Consider the following 23,615-nt stretch of genomic DNA (forward strand, 5'->3'; position numbering starts at 1 on the left):
TTTCATGAAACATGATTATCCTGAACTGTGCATGTCCACTACTCTGTTTATAGAAATTGCCCCCCCCCCCCCAAAGTTGTGATATTTTTTTAGGTGAGGAGATGGATGGAGTGAGCCTGGCACCTCCTCTTCATCCCTCCATCTAATGGAAGAGGTACTGATGCATTCAAGCATCGTGGTTATGCATATTGTTAGAACTGCCATTGTTGACCATGCTAAGGACATGCACACAATCCCAATACTGAAGCCAAGAGCAGCATTTTGTGCTGGAGCCAGAAACTTATTTTTGCATATATTATACAGAATTTGTCTTCTTTACATCTGAGCATCTGTGCTTTTGTTGTTGTTGTTGCTGTTGTTGTGTGCCTTCAAGTCATTTCTGACCTTTGGTGACCCTGAGAAAAACCAATCACAAGGTTTTCTTGGCAAATTTCTTTGGGGGAGGGTGCCATTGCCATCTTCTGAGGCTGAGAGAGTGTAACTTGCCTAGGGTCACCCAGTGGGTTTCATGGCCGAGCAGAGATTCAAGCCCTGTTCCCCAGAGTCATAGTCCAATGCTCAAACCACTACCTCATGGTGTACAGAGAGTCAAAGATATTGTTATTGAAAAAGTAAAGTCCTGGGAACATTTCTGTTTGCTTACAATAACAGATTCAAACAAAGGAGCACATAATTCAGATAAATTACACCCTTGCAGAACAAGAGACTTCTCCCTGTATTTTACCAGTGTTAGGGAAATGTTTACCCAGTTTTGTAAGTACTGTTTCATGTAAATGGTGACTTGAGGATCAAGCAGATGGGCAGGAAAAAGCAGGTCAAAGCTGCTTTCTCTGAAAGCGGGTCGAAACAGCACTGACTGCACCAACCACTCCCAAAGCGTCCTGCATGCTCATGCCATGACCGCATGCCCTGGCATCAAGCCATGCTGCTGAGTAATTTTTTTAAAAAATTCCCCACCATCCATATGCACCAACACACAAACATGCCACCAGTGACTGCCTACTGCCTAGATTGCCATCCCATTGGATGGCTGTCCCTTTGATTTTCCACACAGTTGCACCTGCAATCCTCCACCAGGATCAGTAAAACAGTAGCAATGCTCAATCATGCCCCCCCTACATGGCCCCCTCACATTGGCATTGCGGCATTTACATGGATGGCCAAAGGTTCACACTTTCTGTGCTAGAACAATTTATTTCCACTTTTTTAGTCTGGTTTCCCCCCCTTAGTGTGACTGCGGCATGGTTTCAGGCCGCTTTGAGGGGGGTCATCTAAACACCACACCCTCAAAGTGGCATGAAACTGCTTCTTTTGGCCCATCTGTTTGACCCCCTGGAAAGCCGAATCTTTATTTCATGAGCATGCATAGTGAAATAAACATACTGGCCTGGCTGCATCCTGATTTAAATTTCTGTACTGAGTTCCCCATAACAGTCCTTTAAAACCAGCACACCAAAATGGTCATGTATTCTTGGGATCGAGCTGGCGGTCCGCCGCGAGGCGAGTTACCGCCTGTCCCAGCCCCTGCCTCTCGGCGCTCCCTTGATGCTCTTAGCTGAGTGTCCCGGGGGTCCAAAGCGAAATTAAGGGGCCCTGGTGGCGCAGTGGTTAAATGCCTGTACTGCAGCCATTCACTCGAAACCACAAGGTTGCGAGTTCAAGACCAGCAAAAGGGCCCAAGCTCGACTCAGGCTTGCATCCTTCCGAGGTCGCTAAAATGAGTACCCAGACTGTTGGGGGCAAATTAGCTTACTTGCTAATTAGCTTACTTGCTGTTCACTGCTATGATCTTTGGAATAGCAGTATATAAATAAAAAAACAAAAAAATGCTACCTAAATAGTCGAGAATCGGTGCGAGCTGTGGGACAAGGGGGTCTCTAAAATCAGATACCAAGCCCTTCTGTTGGTGGAAGACAGATCCTGGATTCAGTTCAGGTTTTGGGGGAATATTACTGACCTGTCCATATGATAGCTTTCAATGTCCTTAGTTTGTCTTTCTCTTTCAGCTTCCCCCAAGCAGCTTCCTTCTACATGCTATTGCTGCAGTGTCAGTAATCCCCAGCACTGCAATCTGCCATGGTAGCTAGAGATTATAGTTGTAATCTAGCACATCTGGAGGGAAGCCTGTACTTAATTCATAATTGGGGATGCATTAATTTGGGAAATATTAACAGACGAGTACTCATTTTTCTTGGATGTCCCTCTGTTTAAGTGAGAAGTCAAATGTGCAAAGAAGCACATGCATTGCTGTTTTCCTTTCCTCTCCACTGGTCCTTATCAGTTGTATGGACTGGTGCAAAGCCAGTTTGGGGGGGAACTGTGCTCTGCTTTGGCTGGATTAGAATGTGCTGAATCACGGCATCTGGTCCCCTACGTTTAAGCCATGTGGAATGCCTTCTCCTCCCACCCCCTCAGCGTTAAAACCTGGTAATTAGTAGCTCTTGTTTCATCTTCCTGACTGGTTACAACCTGCTGTGGTATCAGGGATAGACTTTGACAAACAACAAAGCAGCTAGCTCAGATTCCACACTAAAGTGCATGAACCTCAATCTGGATTGGTCTTCCCCCTGCAACCCAGTTCCTTTACATTGCTTATATCTGCACAACTGATGTATATTTGAACTACATGTTAAAAGACATTAAACTGATCAGATTATCTGATAATATTTATGTGAAAGATGCATATTTAATCATCCTCATGATACTCTTAAAACCTGTTGATTTTACCCCAGACAGAATATCTGTTAGCCATGATGGCTAGAGATAATGGAAATTGCAGACGAACACATGGGAGTGGGCAATGAGTTGGGAAAGACTAAAACCTAAGCTCTAAACCCAAATTAGAGTAGACATCACTGAAAACTGCTGAATGGTAAATTGACACTTCTAGCAACCCCAGTGATTCAATGGCTGTCCTTTGGTGGAGACTAGCAATTGGAATTAGACCAAAACATATATATATAAATAGAAACAGGATGCTATAGCAGTTAATGGACCCAATAAATAGATTTAATCAGGTCCAACAGGTTACAGAATGGCATTTTCTTTCAAATCTCTAGTATAAAGAGAGCTTTTTTGCTTGAGTTGTGACAAATGTACAGAGACAGAAACAAGGGAACTACATCCAAACAACTTTAGGGAGTTTGTTCCAAGAGATTCACAATCCCTTACATCAATTTTTCCCAGGGTTGGTTCTACCATTGGAAAGAGGGAAGGAGTAACTTATTAGTCATTTAATTTATTATTGTATTTTTACTCTTAGAGATGGGGATTCCCCCCTTGCCCTCTGTTCCAAACCACCTTGGCTACTATGGTTAATATGTGCCCTAATTTAATTGAGTATGAGTGAGGGCGGCATTTGGTGTTTTGTATCAGACAGAAAAATATATTGGACCAGCCCTGGTTCTTCCATTCAACATGTAGTTTGATGAATGTGTTGTAAACAACCAGCACACAAGAATGGTCATGTATTTTCCCCTACTTACTGTCTTTATATTTTGAAGCAATTTAGTTTTCTTGGAGGTTTGTCAATTGTCTTAGTACTTGTAACACACATTACAACACCTACCATTTATCACAGTTAACTTCTTATAGCCACAAGGATGACCTTTGTAAAATGCTATAATGTTAAGGAAAGTATTTAGGCAGCCATTTGTCTTTAGTAAGCAGGTGCTGGTGTAAACATCTGGAACACTGCTGAAATGATGAGTTGCAGAAGATAAGGCTCAGGTATCTTCTTTTATTTGTGATCCAGAAGAGGGGACAAGTATGTAATTTCCCCACCCATAAGAGACATGAAAACCTTTTCCTCTTTCGTAGAAGGTCAACCTAAATTTCACACAGCTGAAAAATGCATTTGGTTTTAGGGAGCAACTAAGAGTATTGGCTTAATGCCCATTATTATTCACCACTCTAGTTGGCCCACTGAATCAGTGATAACCTGATGAGGCAACATGTTTTAGTAAATTCTCTTGATGCAATGGATCCGATCAAGCCAGCATACGAAAGTGTTGGCTTACCAGGTTCCCACTGATTCACTGAGTCTACACTTGTAAGTTTTGCAGGATTGGGTAAAATGCATCTCATCCAGATACTGTTTTCACTGTTCCTCCCTGTTGGCTAGCTAGAGCTGGTAAGTTTTGTAGTGCAACAACAGCTGGATGGCCACATTTTATCTACTTTTGAACTACTGAATTTAGACTGTACACACACACACACACACACACACACACACACACACACAGAGAGAGAGAGAGAGAGAGAGAGAGAGATTTTAATTCAAGCACATTTCACATTCTGAACAATGACTGAACAAAGCAGACATTACAGTTATGCATCCTGTTAATTTTAGTCCTTAACATAATTCCCTAACAACTTTCATTTTAGTGACTGTGCCCATGAATGGCACTCATGGAATTATCATCTGTGTCAGCATCTTTTTCAGAGATACAGTCCCCCTCCCATATGTCTTGCACTATGTTTTATCCAAGATATGGCAGGAAAATGACTCTCCGGCTGTTTCGCTTACAACTCCCAAAAGCTACATCCAGCATTGTTTCTGGTGAGGGACTATGGGAGCCAAAAAATCTCCAGCCCGTTTCAACCATTTACTTCATCCTGCAAAGATGGAACAGATACTTATACAACAGAGCACACATCTCGCCAGACATTAAAATTAAAGGGGAGTAGAGTAGCATATCTAATCTTCTCTTAACGTTTATATGTTGATTTAACTTCATGTTATTATAGTTTGATCAAAAATGTGGAATAGCAATATAATCCAAATATATTTAATCATTAGAAATATTTTAGATGTCTTTTAAAAACTCTTGTTTATTTATGCACTGATCAATGTCCCAAACAATTTAAGTATTTCTACAGTAACACTTGATTTCTGTCATTCAAATTTCTTTTAAATAAAATGAGGCCAATGCACTGAGCTTCTTTCATTCATTATGGTTGCCTTCTACCACCTGCTGGATTTATCCGTCACTGCAACCGAAGTCAAAATTGTCACATTTGTATTCAGAATCATTCATTTCTTAAGTATATTTCGCTTCTTAAGAGAGCATAGTAAGGATGTAGCAGTAGTTATTATACTGCTTAATAAAACCACAAAATATGCTGAAAGTGACCACTAAAGACATGTTTTACAGATACACTGGGCATGCTCAGGTAACCCGATAGAGGAAATACTCAGTAATAGCTGATGGCTTATATATCAGTTAGGTAGTGAATCAGCTTCAGGTTTTAGGCTGAATTTTAAGATGCTCTCTAAGGCCCGTTCCACATGGGCGTAAAGTACATCCCCAGGACGTACTAGGCTTAGGAAAGGGCATCCCTTCCAGATGCCCCTAGACCTAGTACGTCCTGAAGACGTACAAAATGGTGGCGTCCATTACATGGGCGCCGCCATCTTGATGTAGCGGACGCTTAGCGTCCACGTGCCGCAAATGATGTCGCGAGTGCGCCATTGGTGCCTTGCGATGTCATTAGTGCGTCGCAATAAGAAGCGCCATTTTGGGGCTTATTTTTTGCGGTGCAGAGGAGCTGTGCGGTTTGGCCACTGGGGCTCCTCCGTGCCGCAAATGACGGCGCCGGCAGACTGCCGATTTCAGGTGGTCTGTAACGTGCCCAAGGCCCCATTCCCACTGGCAAAAAAAGCGGCTTCTATTGCTGTGATTTTGACTCAGATTTTTTTTTTCTGAGTCGTATTTGAATCTGCTCCCTTGTTCCCATTACGAAAGGGGGCCAATGGACCCAGGGTTTTTTGACCCATGTTCTCGTTCCCATTGAAATTTTCTCAGTTGTAATTTGAAGCGGACTTTTGTGCTCCCCGTTCCCATTGCCCTTCCAGAACCTCTTTTTTTAAAAAAAAGCAGCTGTCAATCAAGCACCTAAGCACTTGACATCACAGCCAATCAATCGCTTAGGCACTTTTCCCCTCTGGGAAAGGAGAGGGAGCCTCTATTCCCCCCATGTCCCTTTGCCTCCCAGTCTCTCCTGTGTCTTCCCAGACTCCCTCAGGGAAAGGGAAAAGGGAGCCTCTATTCCTGCCATGTCCCTTTGCCTCCCAGGCTCTCCTGTGTCTTCCCAGACTCCCTCTGGGAAAGGGAAAAGGGAGCCTCCATTCCCCCAAGTTCCTTTGCCTCCCCCATTGCTCCCTGGGCTGTTTGGGGAGCAATCAAGCAAGCAAGTAAAAAAAGAAAAAAGAATAGTTAAAATGGTGTTCAATGGGTCTCCTCACATGTAGATCTATGCATGTAGAGCAGGGGGGGTTGCAGGGGGGCGTAATGTATTTACCATATTTGGAGGTCAATGTAGCAATTTGCTGTGTTTGGACACCCGACAGAACGCCTAAGCGATCGAAAGCTTAATTTAAAAAAAAATTAATTTGTCTACACATGTGATCGCCTTACCCTGCTTCCCATTCCACCGGGGGAAAGGCTATGTGAATGGGAGAAAATGGTTCCAGTAATGCAGGAAAGAGAACAAGCTGGTGACACCCCCAGGCCAGCCCCTTGAGCATCCCCAAACTCCTGAATCAGACACCCTTGTCGTTCCCATTCATTTGCCCCGAATCAGGGTCAGGATGCGCAGGAAAAACCTCTAAAAATGTACACCCTTTTAAAACTGGCTTATCCACCACTGATTCGGGTTTTCCAAGGAAAAATTGAATACATGGGGATCAGATCCGAATTCCAATGGGAACGAAATTGGCACAATGAGGATCGAATGCATGATCAAATTTGAACAATGCACACATAATTCAATTCTTGATCTGTGTTATAAGCCAGTGGGAATGGGGCCTAAGGGGCTGAACCCAATTCGCCAAATACATTCAGCACCCTAGATAGCTCATTTAAGGTTCAGACATTTTGTGAGTATTCCTGTTGCAATACAAAGTATCTGGAGGTGGTTTGACAAAATATCTGCTCCTAGAGGGGATGCAAACAGTTAAGATCTGGTTCCTTCATATGGGTCAATAACACTGCCTCCATTTTTGGACTCTTCTTCAAAGTATGGCTGGGGGGATGTTCATGATAACCACCCGTACTTTGCAGTTTATAACTGCACCACTGGTTTTACCCATTCTAGTGGACTTTGAAAGCTGCAGGCTCCCTGAAGCTTATTGCAATGCATATCATCCAGCCCCCGTCCCCTGGCTGCTGTCCTTTTACTTAGTCAGGGCCATCTCATTGTTGACACTTGGAAGCAAATCCCCTAAAGCACAGGTGGGAAATCTTTTTTGGCCAATTGGATTAATTGCAAATTGGGAACTGTCTTGGGGTTGCATTCTAGCAGGGGAGGGATCATGGACAAGGTGCAAGGCAGAATAAACAAAGCCAGAACTTTAGTGAAAATGTTCTCAGCAAGCATAAAAACTAAAGCTTGGTTCTATGGATGTCTCAGGAATAAGCTCCCATGCAAAGCATAGCTTACCTATGCGAAATACTTTCATGCTTTGAAAGTACTGCTCAGCTCTACACAACAGGCACTTAAAATTAAAATATTTTTAAATTTCTTCTTGTCACCAGTCATTGGTTGGAGATAGCAGAAGAAGAAGCTTTCTGATCTGGCGGGGAACCTCTAAAGGCTGTATCCCAATTCCCGTTGTAAAAGATATTTCATGGATGACTATGATGGGTGAGCTGAATGTTCTAATGAGTTATATTTTTATGACACTTCCAAAGTATAATAGTTTTAGTTTTGTCATGTAGACTTCTCCTGAGAATGCAGGCTTGATTTGCTCTAGAACCAGTTTTGGGCAGTCCATGGTAAATGTAAAAACTTCACCAACACTCATTTCAATGAGTTGATTTCCCTCCCTGCATCAGCTCCTTCCATTGTCCATTTTTCACAATTATACAAAGAAATTGAAAACACTATGGTATGGATGAATCTGATTTTATGTTAAGTTATATATCTTTGCACTTGAGGATCTTGTTCCTTCATAGATACCCCTCCTAAGTCTTCTGATCTCTTGAATACAGTCTCCATTTTGATTGATGACTGAGCTAAGCTAGTGTCAATGTTTACCCACCAGGATTATGGCATGAAAATTAGCCATAGACAAAGAATCTGCACACCTTATAAAACGTTCACTTGTTCACAGTTTTCCATAAACAGTGATATTTTCCCCTGTCACCACACACAGTGTGACCTCTTCCTCAGTTGGTAGGCTAACATGTTCTCTATGCTCTGATGGCTATCTCTAGCTATCAGGAGACCATCTCTGAATCCATTGTTGAACCGTCAGCCAACCAGCCAGGGCTATCTACCAGGAACCAACATAACAAAAGGAACGGCTTGGCCAACTGCCTTGACACCATTTATTTTCAAATGACAGTAAAGAAAAAAAAAATGTAATCAGATTCTAGATGGAACACAACTTCTTTTACCCAGAGAACACTGATGTACGGATTAATGTATAAAATAGAATTTTAAAATATTCAGTCCAGAATTATCCACATATAAAAACTACCATATATACTTAACTATAAGTCAACCTCATGTATAAATCAAGGACAGATTTTGGGGCCAGAATTATGGATTTTGATAAGACCCATGGATTAAGTGGAGGGTAAAATTTAGAGGCATGTAACAAAGCATGCAAAGAATGAAGCAAAGGAAAATGATGCCTAAGAACATACAAAATTCCAGCAGGTTTAACTGTTTGTGCTCACACTAAAGGCTGAATGGATGAGAGGATAGAAAAGGGGGGGCAGTGCTTCCAGGACAGATTACACTCTTGCCTTTCACTAAGAAATGGTTCTTTTTTTGATTTAAGAGTTAAAATACAGTACTTCCATTGACCTGTAGGTACGTCAGCTCAGGGTTTTGTGGTCAATGTTTTGACTAAAATTTCTGCATGTATATATGAGTAAGTAACTCCTGCTTTGGGATTTAAACAGTTTCTATGGATTCGGTAAAAACAGCTGGTATTAGATGGCACTACAGATATCCCACCTGTTTAATAACTCGGCAGCCAAGGCAGCACTTATCCACCCTACCATCTGCAAATGGGCAAAATGAGCATGTCGCTCACTCCAGCATGCTAGAGTGAAAAATGAGCACTGTGATTAGGGAAGATGTTAAACAGAAGAAATAGTCCTTCACAAATGTGGGTTTGCTAAAGAGGCAAAAAGGGTGGAGGGGGGGGGGGGAGAGAAATCTCTGGATTGCAACCACAACAGCTAACCTTTAGACATTCAACTAAAATTAGAATGTGTCAAACTCCAGGGTTGCACTAGCATCTGACCAATAGTGCAACAGAACTTTCCTTCCCTTCTTCCTTAGAGAGATCCTCCATGCATCTTGAAACACCTTTCTTGGAAGGTTCTCCAGCTATCCAGAGCATGTTTTGAGCAGGGCTATTTTATTATATTTCGAAGGATGGGGATCAAATGCTTTACTTACTCTGATAAGAACTTGGACATGTTACGTCTGGGTTTACAAGTCCCAGAATCCTCCAGACAGCATGGCCACTCGTCATGTTGACTGATGAGTGCTAAGTGTTCTGATTTATATATAGTGGTATCACTAGGGGTGGTGTCACCCAGTACAGTAACTCAAAGCATCACTCCCATGGGCCAGAAAGGGCTTCATGGGGGCAACAGTGACGGACTCCCTTGCCCTCCTTTCCCTCCCACTGCCTAGCATGACCCGGAAAGGGTTGCTGATGAGTGGCAGCATCAGTAACAGAAAGCCCCAGCCTTCCTCCCCCCCACACCTTATCTGTCCACCTGGAAAGGGCTCCCGGGGGTGGCGGCAGCAGCAGTGGACCTTTCTGCCCTCCCTGCCTTGCCATGGCCTCAGTTGCCCACCTGCCCAGCTACTCAGCCAGCTGCCTGGCCAGATCCAAAAAGGTCCACAGCTGGCAGGGCAACAAGGAGGCTCTGCAATGGCATCCTCTTCCTCCTCTTCCATGCCCCCCCCCTCTTTTACAGAGGCACTCTGGCTGGTGGCAGGGCATGGTGATAGGGTCAATGAACCACTGCCCCATTGGGTGTTCAGCTCCCCCCCCCCCAGAGTGCTCATGTCCACAATAATTTTCCCAAGCTGTGATCTGATCAACTGGTGGAATCAAGTGGTTAGTGATAAAGGCTCAGATCATTTGATGAGATAATGCTAAAGTAAAATCCTGCTTCCTTTGAGGTGGGGTACCTATAGCTCGCTCCCAGATTACTAGACTAATCCAGTCTGTATTTACATTGGAGTAACTACCACCGAGAGCCAGTGTGATGTAATGCTTTGAGTGTTGGACTACAACTCTGGAGATCAGGGTTCAATGCTCCACTTGGCCATGGAAACCCACTGGGTGACCTTGGGTGAGTCACACTCTCTCAGCCCTAGAAAACCCCATGATATGTATGCCTTAGCGTTACCATAAGTCAAAAACAACTTGAAGGCATATGATAACAAGTACTACTATGACTAATGGAAGCCAGCATCATGTTGTAGTTTGAGTGTTGGACTAGGACTCTGGGGAACATGTATTCAAATCCCCACTCAGCCATGAAAACCTACTGGAAATCACACTCTCCCAGTCTCAGAGGAAAGCAATGGCAAATCTTCTCTGAAGAAATCTTGTCAAAAAAACCCTACAATGGGGGTCACCATAAGTCAAACTTGACTTGAAGGCACATAACAAATGTGCATTTCAAGAACCAGCGTGTTGTAGTGGTTTGAGTGCAGGAGACCAGGGTTCAAATCCCTGCTTATCAATGGACACCCATTGGTGACCTTGGGCAAGCAAGACTCTCAGAGGAAGGCAATGGCAAGCTTTTTCTAAATAAATCTTGGCAAGCAAACCCATGGAGAGAGTTGCTATAAGCTGGAGTTGACTTCAAATTACTTGAAATTTATTTGACTCAAATAATAATGTGACTCAAAGCAGAATGTGACTCAAAACAATATAAATTAAAACAGAACACTTAAAACAATATGGAGTACCAAAGTTTTTCAAAGTATTAAACCAAACATTCAATTAAAATGCTACTTTGAAAACAGCATACCCGCCTGATTCTCTTTAGAGATAGAATACCCTAATTAAGTACCGGATATCCAACCTCAACTGATTGCTTTTACATTGATTTGTATTTGATATGAGACTTTTATTGAACTGTGTAATATTGTTGATGTAATTGATGTTATATTGTATTGTTTGATTATTGTACTGCTTTGTATTGCACTGTATGGTACTGTGAACTGCTTTGATCAGATGGAAAAGCGGTATACAAATAAAAATATTATTATTATTATTAGTTAAAAAATTAAAAACTTATAATACACATTATTGGTAGATACCAAAAAAACCCAACACACCCAAGTGCATATCACTCTAACCCGGGCAACCAAGGTTGCAGGCCTGCTTAAACAAACAATAATAAAAAAAATCTTTGCCTTCTAGCAAAATGACTGCAGAAAGAGGGGCAAATTGCCCTCCCGCAGGAGGAAGTTCCAATGCCAGGGAGCAGCCAGTGAAGATTGTGTCTCCATGTCTTCACCAGCTGAGCCTGGGAGGGTTGTGGAGTAGAGACAAATCCCCTCCTCTGGCCACCTTGAAGATTTGAAAATTGTAAGACTCGGCAGATTGTAAGACTCATATGGGGGAATGAGCTTTCAGGTATTATCTGTTGGATTCAGATAGTACAACTCCCATTGAATCCAGTGGCATTTATTGTCAAAAGCTTGGTACTCATGCCCTGACCCAGCACAATGAGACCAAAGAAACTGTGGGGAAATTATGGGGTTCTGGTATAAAACAATACAGGTGCTGCAGTCTTGAAGGTTACTGCTTCCAGAGAAAAAAGACTGAATTTACTTCCTGCTGTACCTATATCTGTCTAGGAAGAGTTGAACCACATAGCTTTGGAAATGTACATGCCTTGAAGTTCAGTTTTGGCTTTCCCCCTAGAAACAATTCATCCAAGTAGAGCAAAAGATCAAGAGAGAAAAATAAGAATTGCATAAGAGGATATGGCACACTAGGAGGCAGTGACCATGTAGCAATGATGGGAAAGTGAGACAAAAAGTGCTTTGCCCTTCTTGAGGACTATTGTGCAAAGGGATGAACAACACTATGGGAGACATGAAAACAAATTTCAAACTCTGGCCCTGCTTTTAATAACTGTCTTCTTTTGCAGAGCTCCTGTCTCTTCTATCTGTTGGCTCAGGATGGCGACTTCATTTTCCTGTTCTTCTCCATTTCATTTGTAGTGAAACTTGTGCATTGGATTGAGTGGTCCTGTGTAAGGATGAAAGAGATTCAGGCTGGCCCAAGTCATCTTATTACCAGAGGTGAGGCTCCCCTGGACCTGTCTCATGTGTGGAAGCTGATGGGACTGCTAGTTGAGTATTACTTCCATATGGGAAATGAGACAGCAATATTGGTAGTTAAGGGCTGCAGGCGAGCTGCTTAGAGGGCACAGTGTGGGCCCCATGACATCAGCCAATACAGGGAGAGGCGGGATACAAATAATAATAATAATAATAATAATAATAATAATAATAATAATTATTATTATTATTATTATTATTATTATTATCCAGCTATGTTCTTCAACAATTCACTTCCATTTCCTCTTCCACAGCATCTGTTGCCTGAGGTGACCACTACCCTCTGCCTAATAGAGCCAGCCCTTCAGTTATTATGTCCTTTGCTAATATTTTATAGATTACATTTTAGCCAGTATGCTTTTGCCCATCCCAAGAAATTGTGAATTTGCCAAAATGTACTTTTCTGCACAGTTGGAGTTCAAGTCCATTCATGTTTGGTCATCCTAGCAGGACTGTCCCACCATTTCCCAGTGCCACATCCTATTTGGCCATTCCTGAGAATGTCCTAAGTCATCTATGATCATTGCTATTTTCCTAGGTTTTCTAGAACACTATCCATGAAGTTTTTTGCTCCAATATGAATGTTCAAAATAGGATAGATGTATATACAGTAGAGTCTCGATTATCCGACATAAATGGGCGGACTGATAGTTGGATAGCCGAAAATGTTGGATAATGCGGAGGGTCCAAGAAAAGCCTTGAAATCACTATGAATTGCAAACATATTGAAGTTTTATTGCAGTAACAGTAAAAGTAATGTTGCAGTAACGTTATAGGAATAATATTGTAATGTATAAACAGTCCTCTAAAAATGTAAAGAAATCACTGATCAACATTGTGATATACAATATGTACTGTATAAACAGTTCAGTCCTCTGAAAATGTAAAGAAATCACTGAGCAGTGACGTTGGATAATCTGGAATGGTGGATAATCGAAGGTTGGATAATCGAGACTCTACTGTATATATTTGCCAATGGGTTAACAGATTGGGCAGAAGACTGCTAAATATATGTTAATTGGACTACATGGGTGAAGTAGAGGTAGTTTTAAAATACACTTATTTATTATTTAGATGATTTAAGTGAAGTGAGTATTCCCGGGGGGGGGGGGGGGAGAGACACCTTTCATTTTGAATCCTGGACCTCCTCTGATCTTGGTGCCTTTAACATATATTGTGCATATGAAGACACAGCAACATCCAAGAAAGATTTTTATAGCATCAAACAAGGGCACATCTCTGATGCTGAATCTATTCTGTACTCAGCTGAGGCTCTAAGTGATATTGGAATGAGTCAGGAGTTTTCAAGTTGGCAAGGCTCAATGGAAGCTATGCTGCTGTGTATATGAGCCAACTGAGAGGATTAATCACTCATTAAAGAGAAAGTGCTGCATTCAGGTCTGTTTTCTAAATATGCATTGTAGGAAGCTATTTTTCAATGGCATAGTTCTCAATCAAGCTGACATGAAACTCATGTATGCTTGTATCGATTTTTAAAAAAACTTTCAGGGTAAAACCATTCACTAGTGGTAGCAAAGAAAGTACAATTAACTTTTCGGAGCCTGTTATTTGAAGCACACAAACCAAACTGATAATATGAAACTGGCCCAAGAATCTTTATCCCTCCTTCCATTAACCTTTTGCCTTAAAAGGTAACCCCCGTGGCTTAGATAAAATATCAGGACTACAGGCTATGCTTGCTTCTCTGACATAGCACTGGGGGAGTACATCCTTCTCTGCTTTGGTTCCCACTAAACTATCTATGATTGCATTTTTCATCATGTGTCACTGTCCTTCTTATTGCTGACACTTGCTCTGCACTGCACTCATTTCCAGAGCTTGCAAAAGTTACCCTTTTTAAACTACAGCTTCTAGAATTACTCATTCTGCATGGCAAATGATTCAGTGTTTAATTTCAAGAAAGAGAAGAGTTTGCTTGGGAGTCCTGCTCCTTACTCTTAAATCCAGGGGAAGGACTCTGGCTGGCTGATGTACTTCTTCCAGCCTTGAAACTAGTTTGGATCTAGCCTGATATAAAACACTTCTGGACCTTAACTGTCCTGCATCAGAGAGAGAATAGGTTATAAAGACAACAAAGAAAGAATGTGCAGACATAAGATCCTGCTAAACATTTAGGAACAGGCCCTTTGAAAACACACAGACATTGTTTATTTTAATTTGGTCACCCATTGCAGGACTCTGACTACTACCAAACACTTTCTGGGGTAGGTACAAATTAAACCACAAGACTGAAAGCAGTTGTGCTTAATACTCTGCCGAGACATTATCAAAAACAATTATTTCATAGTTTGTTTTGGCATTGAAATTGCAAGCTATGTTTCCTCCTGTTTCTCCTCATTTTTAAAAGTGCAAAACAAGTGAATGCATGGGTAGACCGACATGGCATCACCACAGGTTGAGACTGTGTGTGCATGTATGTTTCTATATGGTGCAAACTAGTGTTGAAATAGTGGAGTTTGCACCATGCCTCTTCAACACTGTGTGTTATCTGCAACTCTACTGAGTGGTCTGCATGCACTGCCAACCCAAAAAGTCCAGATAACAGATTGGCAGAGTTACTAGGGCTTTGATGCCTGTGAGCCTGAGGTAGCAATATTAGTTGTACTGGAACAAGTCAAAATGTACTGTTCCTGCTTTATAAGCTATAAAGAACCTTAGATGCCTACGTCTTCCTCCTTTTCCTCATTCAACTAGAAGGGGCAACACAGACCCAGACAGTAAGATCACATGTAAAGAGTGCAAGTTGTTTATGAAAGGAATGTTATGCTGTAAAAGCATGCCAGGCATAACAAATGGAATAACAAATAGTTGTTGGGAGAAAATTCAATTTCTGCTTCCTCCGTGTACTTGAAATACCAGCTATGTAGTGGTGCGGAGCGGAGTGGACAAAACTGATTGGCAAGGGTTTGACATGTAGGTTACAAGATTTGAAAAAGAAAGAGAGATGGGAAAAGATTAAATCTACTTGGCACAACTTTCACTAACCAGAGACTTACCTTGGGATAACACCTCCCATTTCTAGCAACAATGTACCGAGTAATGTGGATACAGACAAGATATGTTCTACATGTGATTATAATCAGAATACTTTCATGTTCATACTCCATTGAAGAAACAGGAGCTACATGAGTCTTTAGCAACACTGGTTTATTTTAATGGCATTCGTAAAAGGAAACACTCCAGCAGATTAGGTCTTCTGGCCTCATATTTTCATGTCCTCTGACTATAAAAGGCATTCCATAATAAGTAGAGGCATGTCTGCATTAACAATTCTCATAGTGAATTAAGAATTATTTAGTCATACAAAGGATGCCACATTTATATTCCACTTATAAGAAAGCACCAAGGGATTCAAGCACCAGTATCCCTAAGATACAGGATTCCATTTTGGCGTTATTGTTGTTATTGTTTTGCTTCCCAGATGATGTTTCCCAGAACAATATGTCACATTTAAAACAATTAAACATTCCAATTCAAGAAAACAGCATACTGACAATAAAACATGAAATCAATATGTTAGCAATGAGATGAGTGCATCTTCTAAACAACTGAACACTGTGATGACCAGATAATGTGAAGCACAAGCATTTAACATGTAAACTAAAACAAATAAACAAACCAAAACATTGAAGATTTTGCCATTTGCCATGGCATATAATGCTGAAACCTCCCCTCTTTCGATTTGTTTCTCTGAACTTGCAGCAAATCTTTTGGTTATGTCTTTGCTGGTGATTACACTGCATGGTTGTTCAGAAGCCAACATTTAATGTTTTAACTAATCATTTTAAAGCTAAACATTTTTCAGCTTAACGTTTTAAACATTCAAACATTAAAAAAAACTAGCCAATGGGAAAACTCAGACAAAAAAAAATCAGGATAGCCCTCTTTAACAAAAAGCAGACTCAAATATGGGCCAATCTAGAAACTGACAAGGAGAAACAAAAATATGTATTTCAGTATCCTGTCTGATCTTGGAGCTAAGCAGGGTTAGCCATGCTTAGTACCTGAATGGGAGACCACCAATGCTTTAGGCTATATTACAGAGGAAGGTAATGGCAAATCACATCCAAATCTTCCTTGCATAAGAAAATCCTATGAAATTCATGGGGTCACCATAAGTCACCAAGAGATTTGAAAGCACACACTTGTACACACAGAGAGGGGAAAGGGATTTTTCTATTTTGTTGACATGATTTCCTGCTGTTCCATCAGAAAAATGGCATTGATACAAGCACTGTGCCCTCTGAAGGTCCATCATACAGACAAGTCTAAAAGATTTTATGTAGTCATGTTTGCAAAGTCCATTAAAAAGAGCATTTCAGCATTACAGCCCACACAGTTAAAAAAACCTATCTGCTATAATCTTGACACTTGACACAGTCCAGTTCAAATAACCTTCAAAAGTTCCTAAACGTTCACTAAACACCTCAAAGCCACCAACACAGTCCTGTTCTCCTATGTACTTAATCTGACTGGGGGTTGGACTGGATGGCCCTTGTGGTCTCTTCCAACTCTATGATTCTATGAATTTTGCCTTTCTTCTGAAAATCATGAATATTGTGACCATGGATTTATCTTTATGAGGCTTTTTTTAAAGTTCAAATACATCAGAATTCTCTTAAGATGTTCAGAGTGTCTACATTTTTTATTTTAAAGAACAGAAATGTTTGACAGGATTGCAGCTTTTGAATTCAGCAAAGTCACTTTGTATGCTAAGGAGTTATTACACTTTTTATATTTTAAACATTGACAGGCCACTGAAGAAGACGTTTTTATTATTAGTATTGTTTATAATTGCCAAAAGAAAAAAATAGAGGGGGCTTTTCTTCACCCTTTCTGTGGTTTTATTGGCTTTTCACCAGGGTTTAGTTTCTCTGGTTTTGTATTTTTAATATTCTATTCACCCTTAGCATTTTTAGATCTTCCAGTGGGGTAATTTTACTTTTAGACATTACATTGTTTTTTTGCTCCAGGGTGCTGTTATTCCTTGACAGGATTACTGCCACGCACCCCCTATTGAAGGAGTTTATCAAACGGGAGGAATTTCTCTTAAATTCGAATGAAAAGAAAGTGGGGCCAAAACACATTCACTTAAAGTCACTAGTTTAACGCAATTACGTGAATGCGCATTGCTTTCGAACTGGCTCCCCATTGCCTGAAAATAGCATGCCATTGCCCGAATTTGCATGTGGCAGTCTATCACGCAATAACGTGAAACCACATGATTGTGTTCGGACTGACTTCCCATTGCCCGAATTTGTGTGTAGTGGGTTATCACGCAATAACGGTAAACCCCATGATTGCGTTCAGATTGCTGTTGGATTATACTTCCAATTCCCCTTGTCTGATAAACTCCTTTGAGGGAAACAGCCTTGATAAGAGCACCACCTGCTGTTTTGTGTGAGGCACAGAACACGCTCTTCTTAAAACCACAAAACAGAGCCCAATGAGGGGAAACTTGGCACATATGTATGGAGATAGATGCTAACTTCTTGCACTTCTCTTGGAGCTTACAATGTATTATTAGTATATTTTGCTTTATTTTATTAAAACGGTTGTTGTTGTTGTGTGATTTCAAGTCATTTCTGACTTATGATGTCCCTAAAATAAGCTATCAAGGGGTTTTCTGGGACTGAAAAATTACCCAGAAGATTTCCATGGCTTAGCAGGGAATTAAACTCTGGTCTCCAGAGCTATAGTCTAATGCTCAAACCACTACAGTACTCTGGCTCTCTGAAAGTTACATTCTGCCATATATTTGGACTTTTTAGACTGGAATTTAAAGAAAATTCTTTAATGTCACCTTCTTCTCACAGTTGGAACAGGCAGTGTGTTATTGCGTGAATTCGCATTGTTGGACCCACGGTCACGTCGGATCTGAGCTGCAAAAACCTCAGTGTGATAAGGCTTGTCAGGGATGATGGGAGTTGTTGCTCTTCACCTCTGGCTCGAACTCACCACCTTGTTACGCACCGGCGCTGACCAGTTTTGGCCAGTGGTTAAAGCTTTTGCTCTAAAGCAGCAGAGTTACAGAGAATAGGCTGAAGACCCTGACAAACTCTCCAAGCCTTCTCACTCTTGCTTCCACAGAAGTCTTCCCACTTCTTCAGGATCCAGCTGGCTCTTGTATCTTCACTCAAGACACCAGACAACTCAGTAGTCTTATATAAAAGATCTACTTTATTCTACTATATAAAGCTCCAAAACTATCCAATACAACTCCTCACTACTATCCACTACTACTACCCACAAAATACATTGGGATTCATAGCACTTATTATAGTCATTGGATAATACCACCCACTCTTGTCAGTTTCCACCCAGTGGGCGTGTACATCCACTCTCATTGGCTCTCTTGGTTCAACCCACAATTAATGATTTCATCATCTCAGCCTTGTCCACTTAACAATTCTCAGGTGTGTTCAATTATCCACTTTACATTTCTGTCCTTGGCATTTAGGACTTGTTAATTCCATTACCTTTTACACCTGTGTGGCTTCTAATTGCTTCTGCTGAGTCACCCTGACTCTCACATACATGTTTTATTTCTTTGACTGTATATCCCATGTTGCATTTTCCTTAACAAGGCTCACAGTTGCCTTCTCTTAGGTTGCATCTGCACTGGGGAGATAATCCGGTTTAACTCCACTTTAACTGTCCTGGCTCAGTGCTATGGAATTCTGGAAACTGTAGTGTCCTGGGGTGTACCAGGATGGAAGCAAAGCTGCATTCCACACCAGACCAGCTTGAATGCGAATTCTGTGAATTCATTTTTTACCAAATTCACCAAAATGAGGAGTCACTTTGGATTCACTGTGGAAGCGCCACGGAAGGAGCTCCCATAGCAAGGAATCACATATGATAATACATCACGTTATCACGTGAATTCGCATTTTTCGACCCGCAGTCACGGTGGATCTGAGCTGCAAAAAGTTGCAAAAACCTCTGTGTGATAAACACCATAGTAAGAGCTTGAGCAGCTTGTCATGAGTTAGTGTTCATGTAGCGTCCACAAGCTTAGGCTATGTTTGTACAATCTGCCCCCATCATACGCGCTCTCACCGTATGCGGCTTCAAGCTTACACGGACAGCGAGTGGCAAGGGACAAAAGGGCACAGGTGCTGCATAGGAGTGTGCCGCCAAATGAATGGGACTCCAGCATACGCAAAATTTGCCATATGTGGGGGTCCAGAATGGATCCCCCACGTATGGAAAGGGCGGACTGTATGTAAAATGCAGTTTTCCAATCACAGTTTGCTCTGATGTCATAGGACTTTATCACACAGATGTCAAGCGTCCTCCTCCCATCATTAATTTGCTATTAAATCCCATCATAGAATCATAGAGTTGGAAGAGACTGCAAGGGCCATCCAGTCCAACCCCCTGCCATGCAGGAAATCTAAATTGTGTGATTATCCTGTGAATAAAGCAACAAAATCACACTGCTTTTTATTTATGGGGAAATCCCGTGAATAAAAAACGGTGCAATTTTGCCACTTTATTCATGGGATAATCTCAACTTTACTGCTTTAGTCACAGGATAATGGCATGATAATGGGGATGTTGTGTGAATATCATCCTGTTATCGTGCAATATTGATGGGATTTTAATGGCGATTTAATAACGGGAGGAGGACAATTGCCTTCTGTGTGATAAAGTCCATAGTTACAATTGTAATAATGTGTAAGAACGGAGTCCTCACCAGTAACGGGAGGACATGTGATTTGTGTGTACTCAGTCTTGCAAGGTTTAATAATGAGAAGATTATTAATAAATAATAATCTTAATAAATCTTAATAAAGAGCCATAAAGAATTTCTCTCTTGGTGTGTGAATTGGGACCCTGGCGCGCTGGGTGCGAATCCTCACTCTGAAGGAATGAGGAGGCTGGCTTTAGATTATCATTTTAAACTTTGTGTGTTTTAGATTTTATATTTGTAATTTTTTAAAAATATTTTTTACGATTTTAATTGTTTTAATGTGTTTTGTATATATCTTGTTTGCTGCCTTGGATCCCACTTTGGACTTTGGGAGAAAGGCGGGATAAAAATAAAATAAATAATGAAATAAGTAAATAAACTCATCCCTCCGTATTTACAGCTTTGATATTTGTGGATTTGATTATTCACAGATTTGATCAAAATATGTCCTCTCTAGGAATATCTAGGTCCTCCAGTGCAACTCTATGATCAACTTTAACTAAAAGTTGTTGTTCTGAAGGACCTATAGAGATTCCTAGAGCGAAGACTCCACTAGGCCTTTGTAGCTCCTCCGTCGCAGTTCTATGGTCAGTGTCTGTTGGGTGTTGACCAAAGAGTTGCCCTGGAGGACTTAGTGATTCCTAGAGAGGCGTTTTTGTTATTTGCGGCTTCTTCATATTCCGGAGAGGGGTCTTGTGGTCTTAAGCCTAGCGAGTGTGGAGGGACAAGTGTAAATGGGAGAATCATAACAACATAAGGGCCTTGTCTAAGGTCCAAGGTAGCAACAGGGAGTCCCTTAGTCGGGAAGGCCTTGGAGGCCCACAACAGCAACAACCACGAAAAAAGCCAGCGTTGCCTAGCAACGGGCAGGGCCTCCCGCGCAAAGGATTCTGGGGGAAGGCGGGCCAGGCCTCTCTCTCTCTCTCTCTCTGGCTGACACTTGGCCTCCTGCTCTCTCTCTCTCGCCGTCATGGAGGCGGTGTTGGCCGAGGCGCTGCTCTCGCAGTGCCCGGATGTGGAGGCTTTGCTGAGGGCCGTCGGCGGCGGCGAAGGAGAGGTGGCCGCGCTGTCGGCCGAGCGAGCGGAGGCGCTGCGTTTCCTCCTGGAGCGGGCGGAGGGGGCCGGGGCCAAGAAACTGGCCGAGGCGGCGGTGGCCCGGTGCCTGCCTGCGCTGCTCGGGGACGAGGCCTCTGCGCCGCCTCCGCGCTTAGTGAGGGCCTCGTGCGGGCTCCTGCGGCGCTGCGTCTCCCTCGGAGGGGCCCCCTTGGCGGCGAAGGTGGCCACAGAGGCCTTGGAGGCGGCGGCGGCGGCCAGGAGGAGAAGCAGGGCCTCCCCCGCCGCCCTGGAGGCCCTCTCCTCCGTGGCCTCTCGCTTGGAGGAGCCCGAGCTCCTTAAACAAACCGTGGAGGCCGCTCTGAGGCTTTTGTGGGACCAGGACCAGGAGAAGGCTGCGTTATTAGTGGCTGGGAGGCTCTTGCCTGCGCTGGGGAGGAACCACGGCCACGCCGCCGCCGCTGCCGCACTCGGGGCGGCCTGGGACGGACTCATGGCGCCCTCTCCGCCTTTGGAGGAGCCCTGGAGACTGAGCCGGACCCTCTTGGCCCTCAGCGCCCTCTCCGACGCCCTCTTCTCCCCCGCGGAAGGGGACGGAGGAGGCGAAGGGGCTCCCCGCCTGGATGCCAGGCGAAGCAGCGGCTTTTGGAAAGTGGTGCAGAAGGGGCTGACGGCCCGCGACGGACTCTGCAGGAAAAGAGCACGATACCTTTTGAAGAGAGCCCTGGACGCCTCCGAGAAAGGGCCCGGAGGGGGATGCAGGAGCGGCCAGGAGGGAGAGGAGGGAAATGGTAGCTGTCAGGGCACTGAGGCTGCATCCACACTGGAGAAATAACCCGGTTTGGCAGCGCTTTAACTCTGTCTGGCTCTCGGCTATGGAATTCTGGGAGTTGGAGTTTGTTGTGGGCCCGGAGCAGAGCTCTGCTCCGCTCTGGGCCCCACAACAAACTCCAACTCCCAGAATTCCATAGCCGAGAGCCAGACAGAGTTAAAGCGCTGCTTATTATAATAATAATTATGACTATATTTATTTATATCCCACTTTCCCCCCAAAATTGGGACTCAAAAGCGGCTCTCTTAAGCCACAGTTCAATCCCTCTTTAAATTAACTCATGAATGTGTCAGATATGGCACAATGAATGCTCTCTTTACATAGTATAGATACGGTAGTTCTGAGCACCTCCTGAATTTTCTGCCATATTTAAAACGTTGAAGCCCCTAAACCACTTTTGCTACTTATTATTGTAAGTTGTTTAGGATATTGGTTATTGGTGACCAGTTAGCAAGTCTGATGCTTTTTACAGCTGCTTCAGTGACTGCTGAAATTTGGATAATAATAATAATAGAGTTTATTTATATTTCCCGCCTCTCCAAAGATCGAGGCAGGATTACAACAATAAAATAATATAAGGTAATACAAATAATACAGAATACTAATACAGTGCGCCCCGTGTTATACGCTATACATGGCTTTGAGCTTACAAAGCCACGTAGAGCCGCGTGTGGGGCGCAAGGGGCGACATGCGCCCCGCCGCGTGCACAAGCCCCATTCCCTTGAATGGGGCTCAAGCATACGTGATATTTGGCTTAGGCAGGGGGGCACTGTACAATCAATAAAACACTAATATTGAATTTACCAATGCCTATTCTCTAAAATCAGTTTATCAGTAGTCGGTGATCGCAGTCGAGAATGGGATATTGTCATCAGCTTTTATATAGAATCTGATGGGTAAGCCCGCCAGAAGAGATCTGTTTTGAGTGCCGTCTTAAAGGCCTCTAAGGTAGGCCATTCCATAATTTTGGAATCGCTGCTGTAAACGCCTGTGAGAAGTTGTCTTTCACCTGGTATTATAATATTCTAGTAAGAACTTCCCAGATGTTCTGAGAGTGCGGGCGGATTATGTAGGGAGAAGCGCCCCCCCCCCCGCAAGTAACTGGGGCCTGAGCCATTTAAAGGTGATGACCAACGCCTTGTTTTGCGCCCAAAAGCTAATTGGCAACGAGTGAAAAGATTTTAGTACTTTTATTATATGGTCAAACCTAGATGTGCCGGTGACCGATCTGGCTGCCACATTTTGAACAAATTGAAGCTTCCGAACTTGGTACAAGGGTAGCCCCAAGTAGAGTGCATTACAGAAATCTAAATGAGCGATTACCAGTGCAAGTGCCACTGCTTCAAGGTCCTTTCGGTCCAGGTAGGGACGCAGTTGACATATCAGCCGAAGCTAATACCAAGCACTCCTAGCCATCGCATTTATATGAGATGACAACTGCAGGGACGGATCAAGGAGTACTCCCAAACTGCAAACTAATTTCACTGATATGAAAAGGAAAGGAAGGGACACTCTATATTCAGTTATGAAGTAGCTGAGACTGTTCAAGAATCACAACTATTATTCCTGCCAGAAATCGCCCTTTTCAATGACCCACCACACAGATTCATGCCAAATAAGGTTAACAACTTTTTCTTGAGGTTCTAATTGAGGGAGTGCAAGAGGAA

The 23,615-nt window shown here is 42.7% G+C and overlaps 1 protein-coding gene across 3 annotated transcripts in view; it reads left to right on the forward strand.

The window, feature by feature from the left end:
* Positions 1 to 20,995: 20,995 nt before the first annotated feature.
* The window catches only part of TARBP1 (tRNA guanosine 2 -O-methyltransferase TARBP1), a 46,284-nt gene continuing 43,664 nt past the window's right edge, over positions 20,996 to 23,615 (forward strand). For 2 of the 3 annotated variants that reach the window (XR_016281728.1, XM_089529893.1), the window contains exon 1: positions 20,996 to 21,906. Coding sequence is in view for 1 of the 3 variants with exons in the window: in XM_089529893.1 (XP_089386019.1) it covers positions 21,033 to 21,906 (874 nt within the window). In the remaining 2 variants the exon portion in view is untranslated. Of the gene's footprint in view, positions 21,907 to 23,023; positions 23,569 to 23,615 lie in introns of those variants that run through there. The other variant, XM_089529895.1, reaches the window with a different exon arrangement.

The sequence above is a fragment of the Sceloporus occidentalis genome, unplaced genomic scaffold, assembly GCF_023333645.1.
Source record: "Sceloporus occidentalis isolate IW3139 unplaced genomic scaffold, rSceOcc1.0.p SCAF_6, whole genome shotgun sequence".
Lineage (NCBI taxonomy): Eukaryota > Metazoa > Chordata > Lepidosauria > Squamata > Phrynosomatidae > Sceloporus > Sceloporus occidentalis.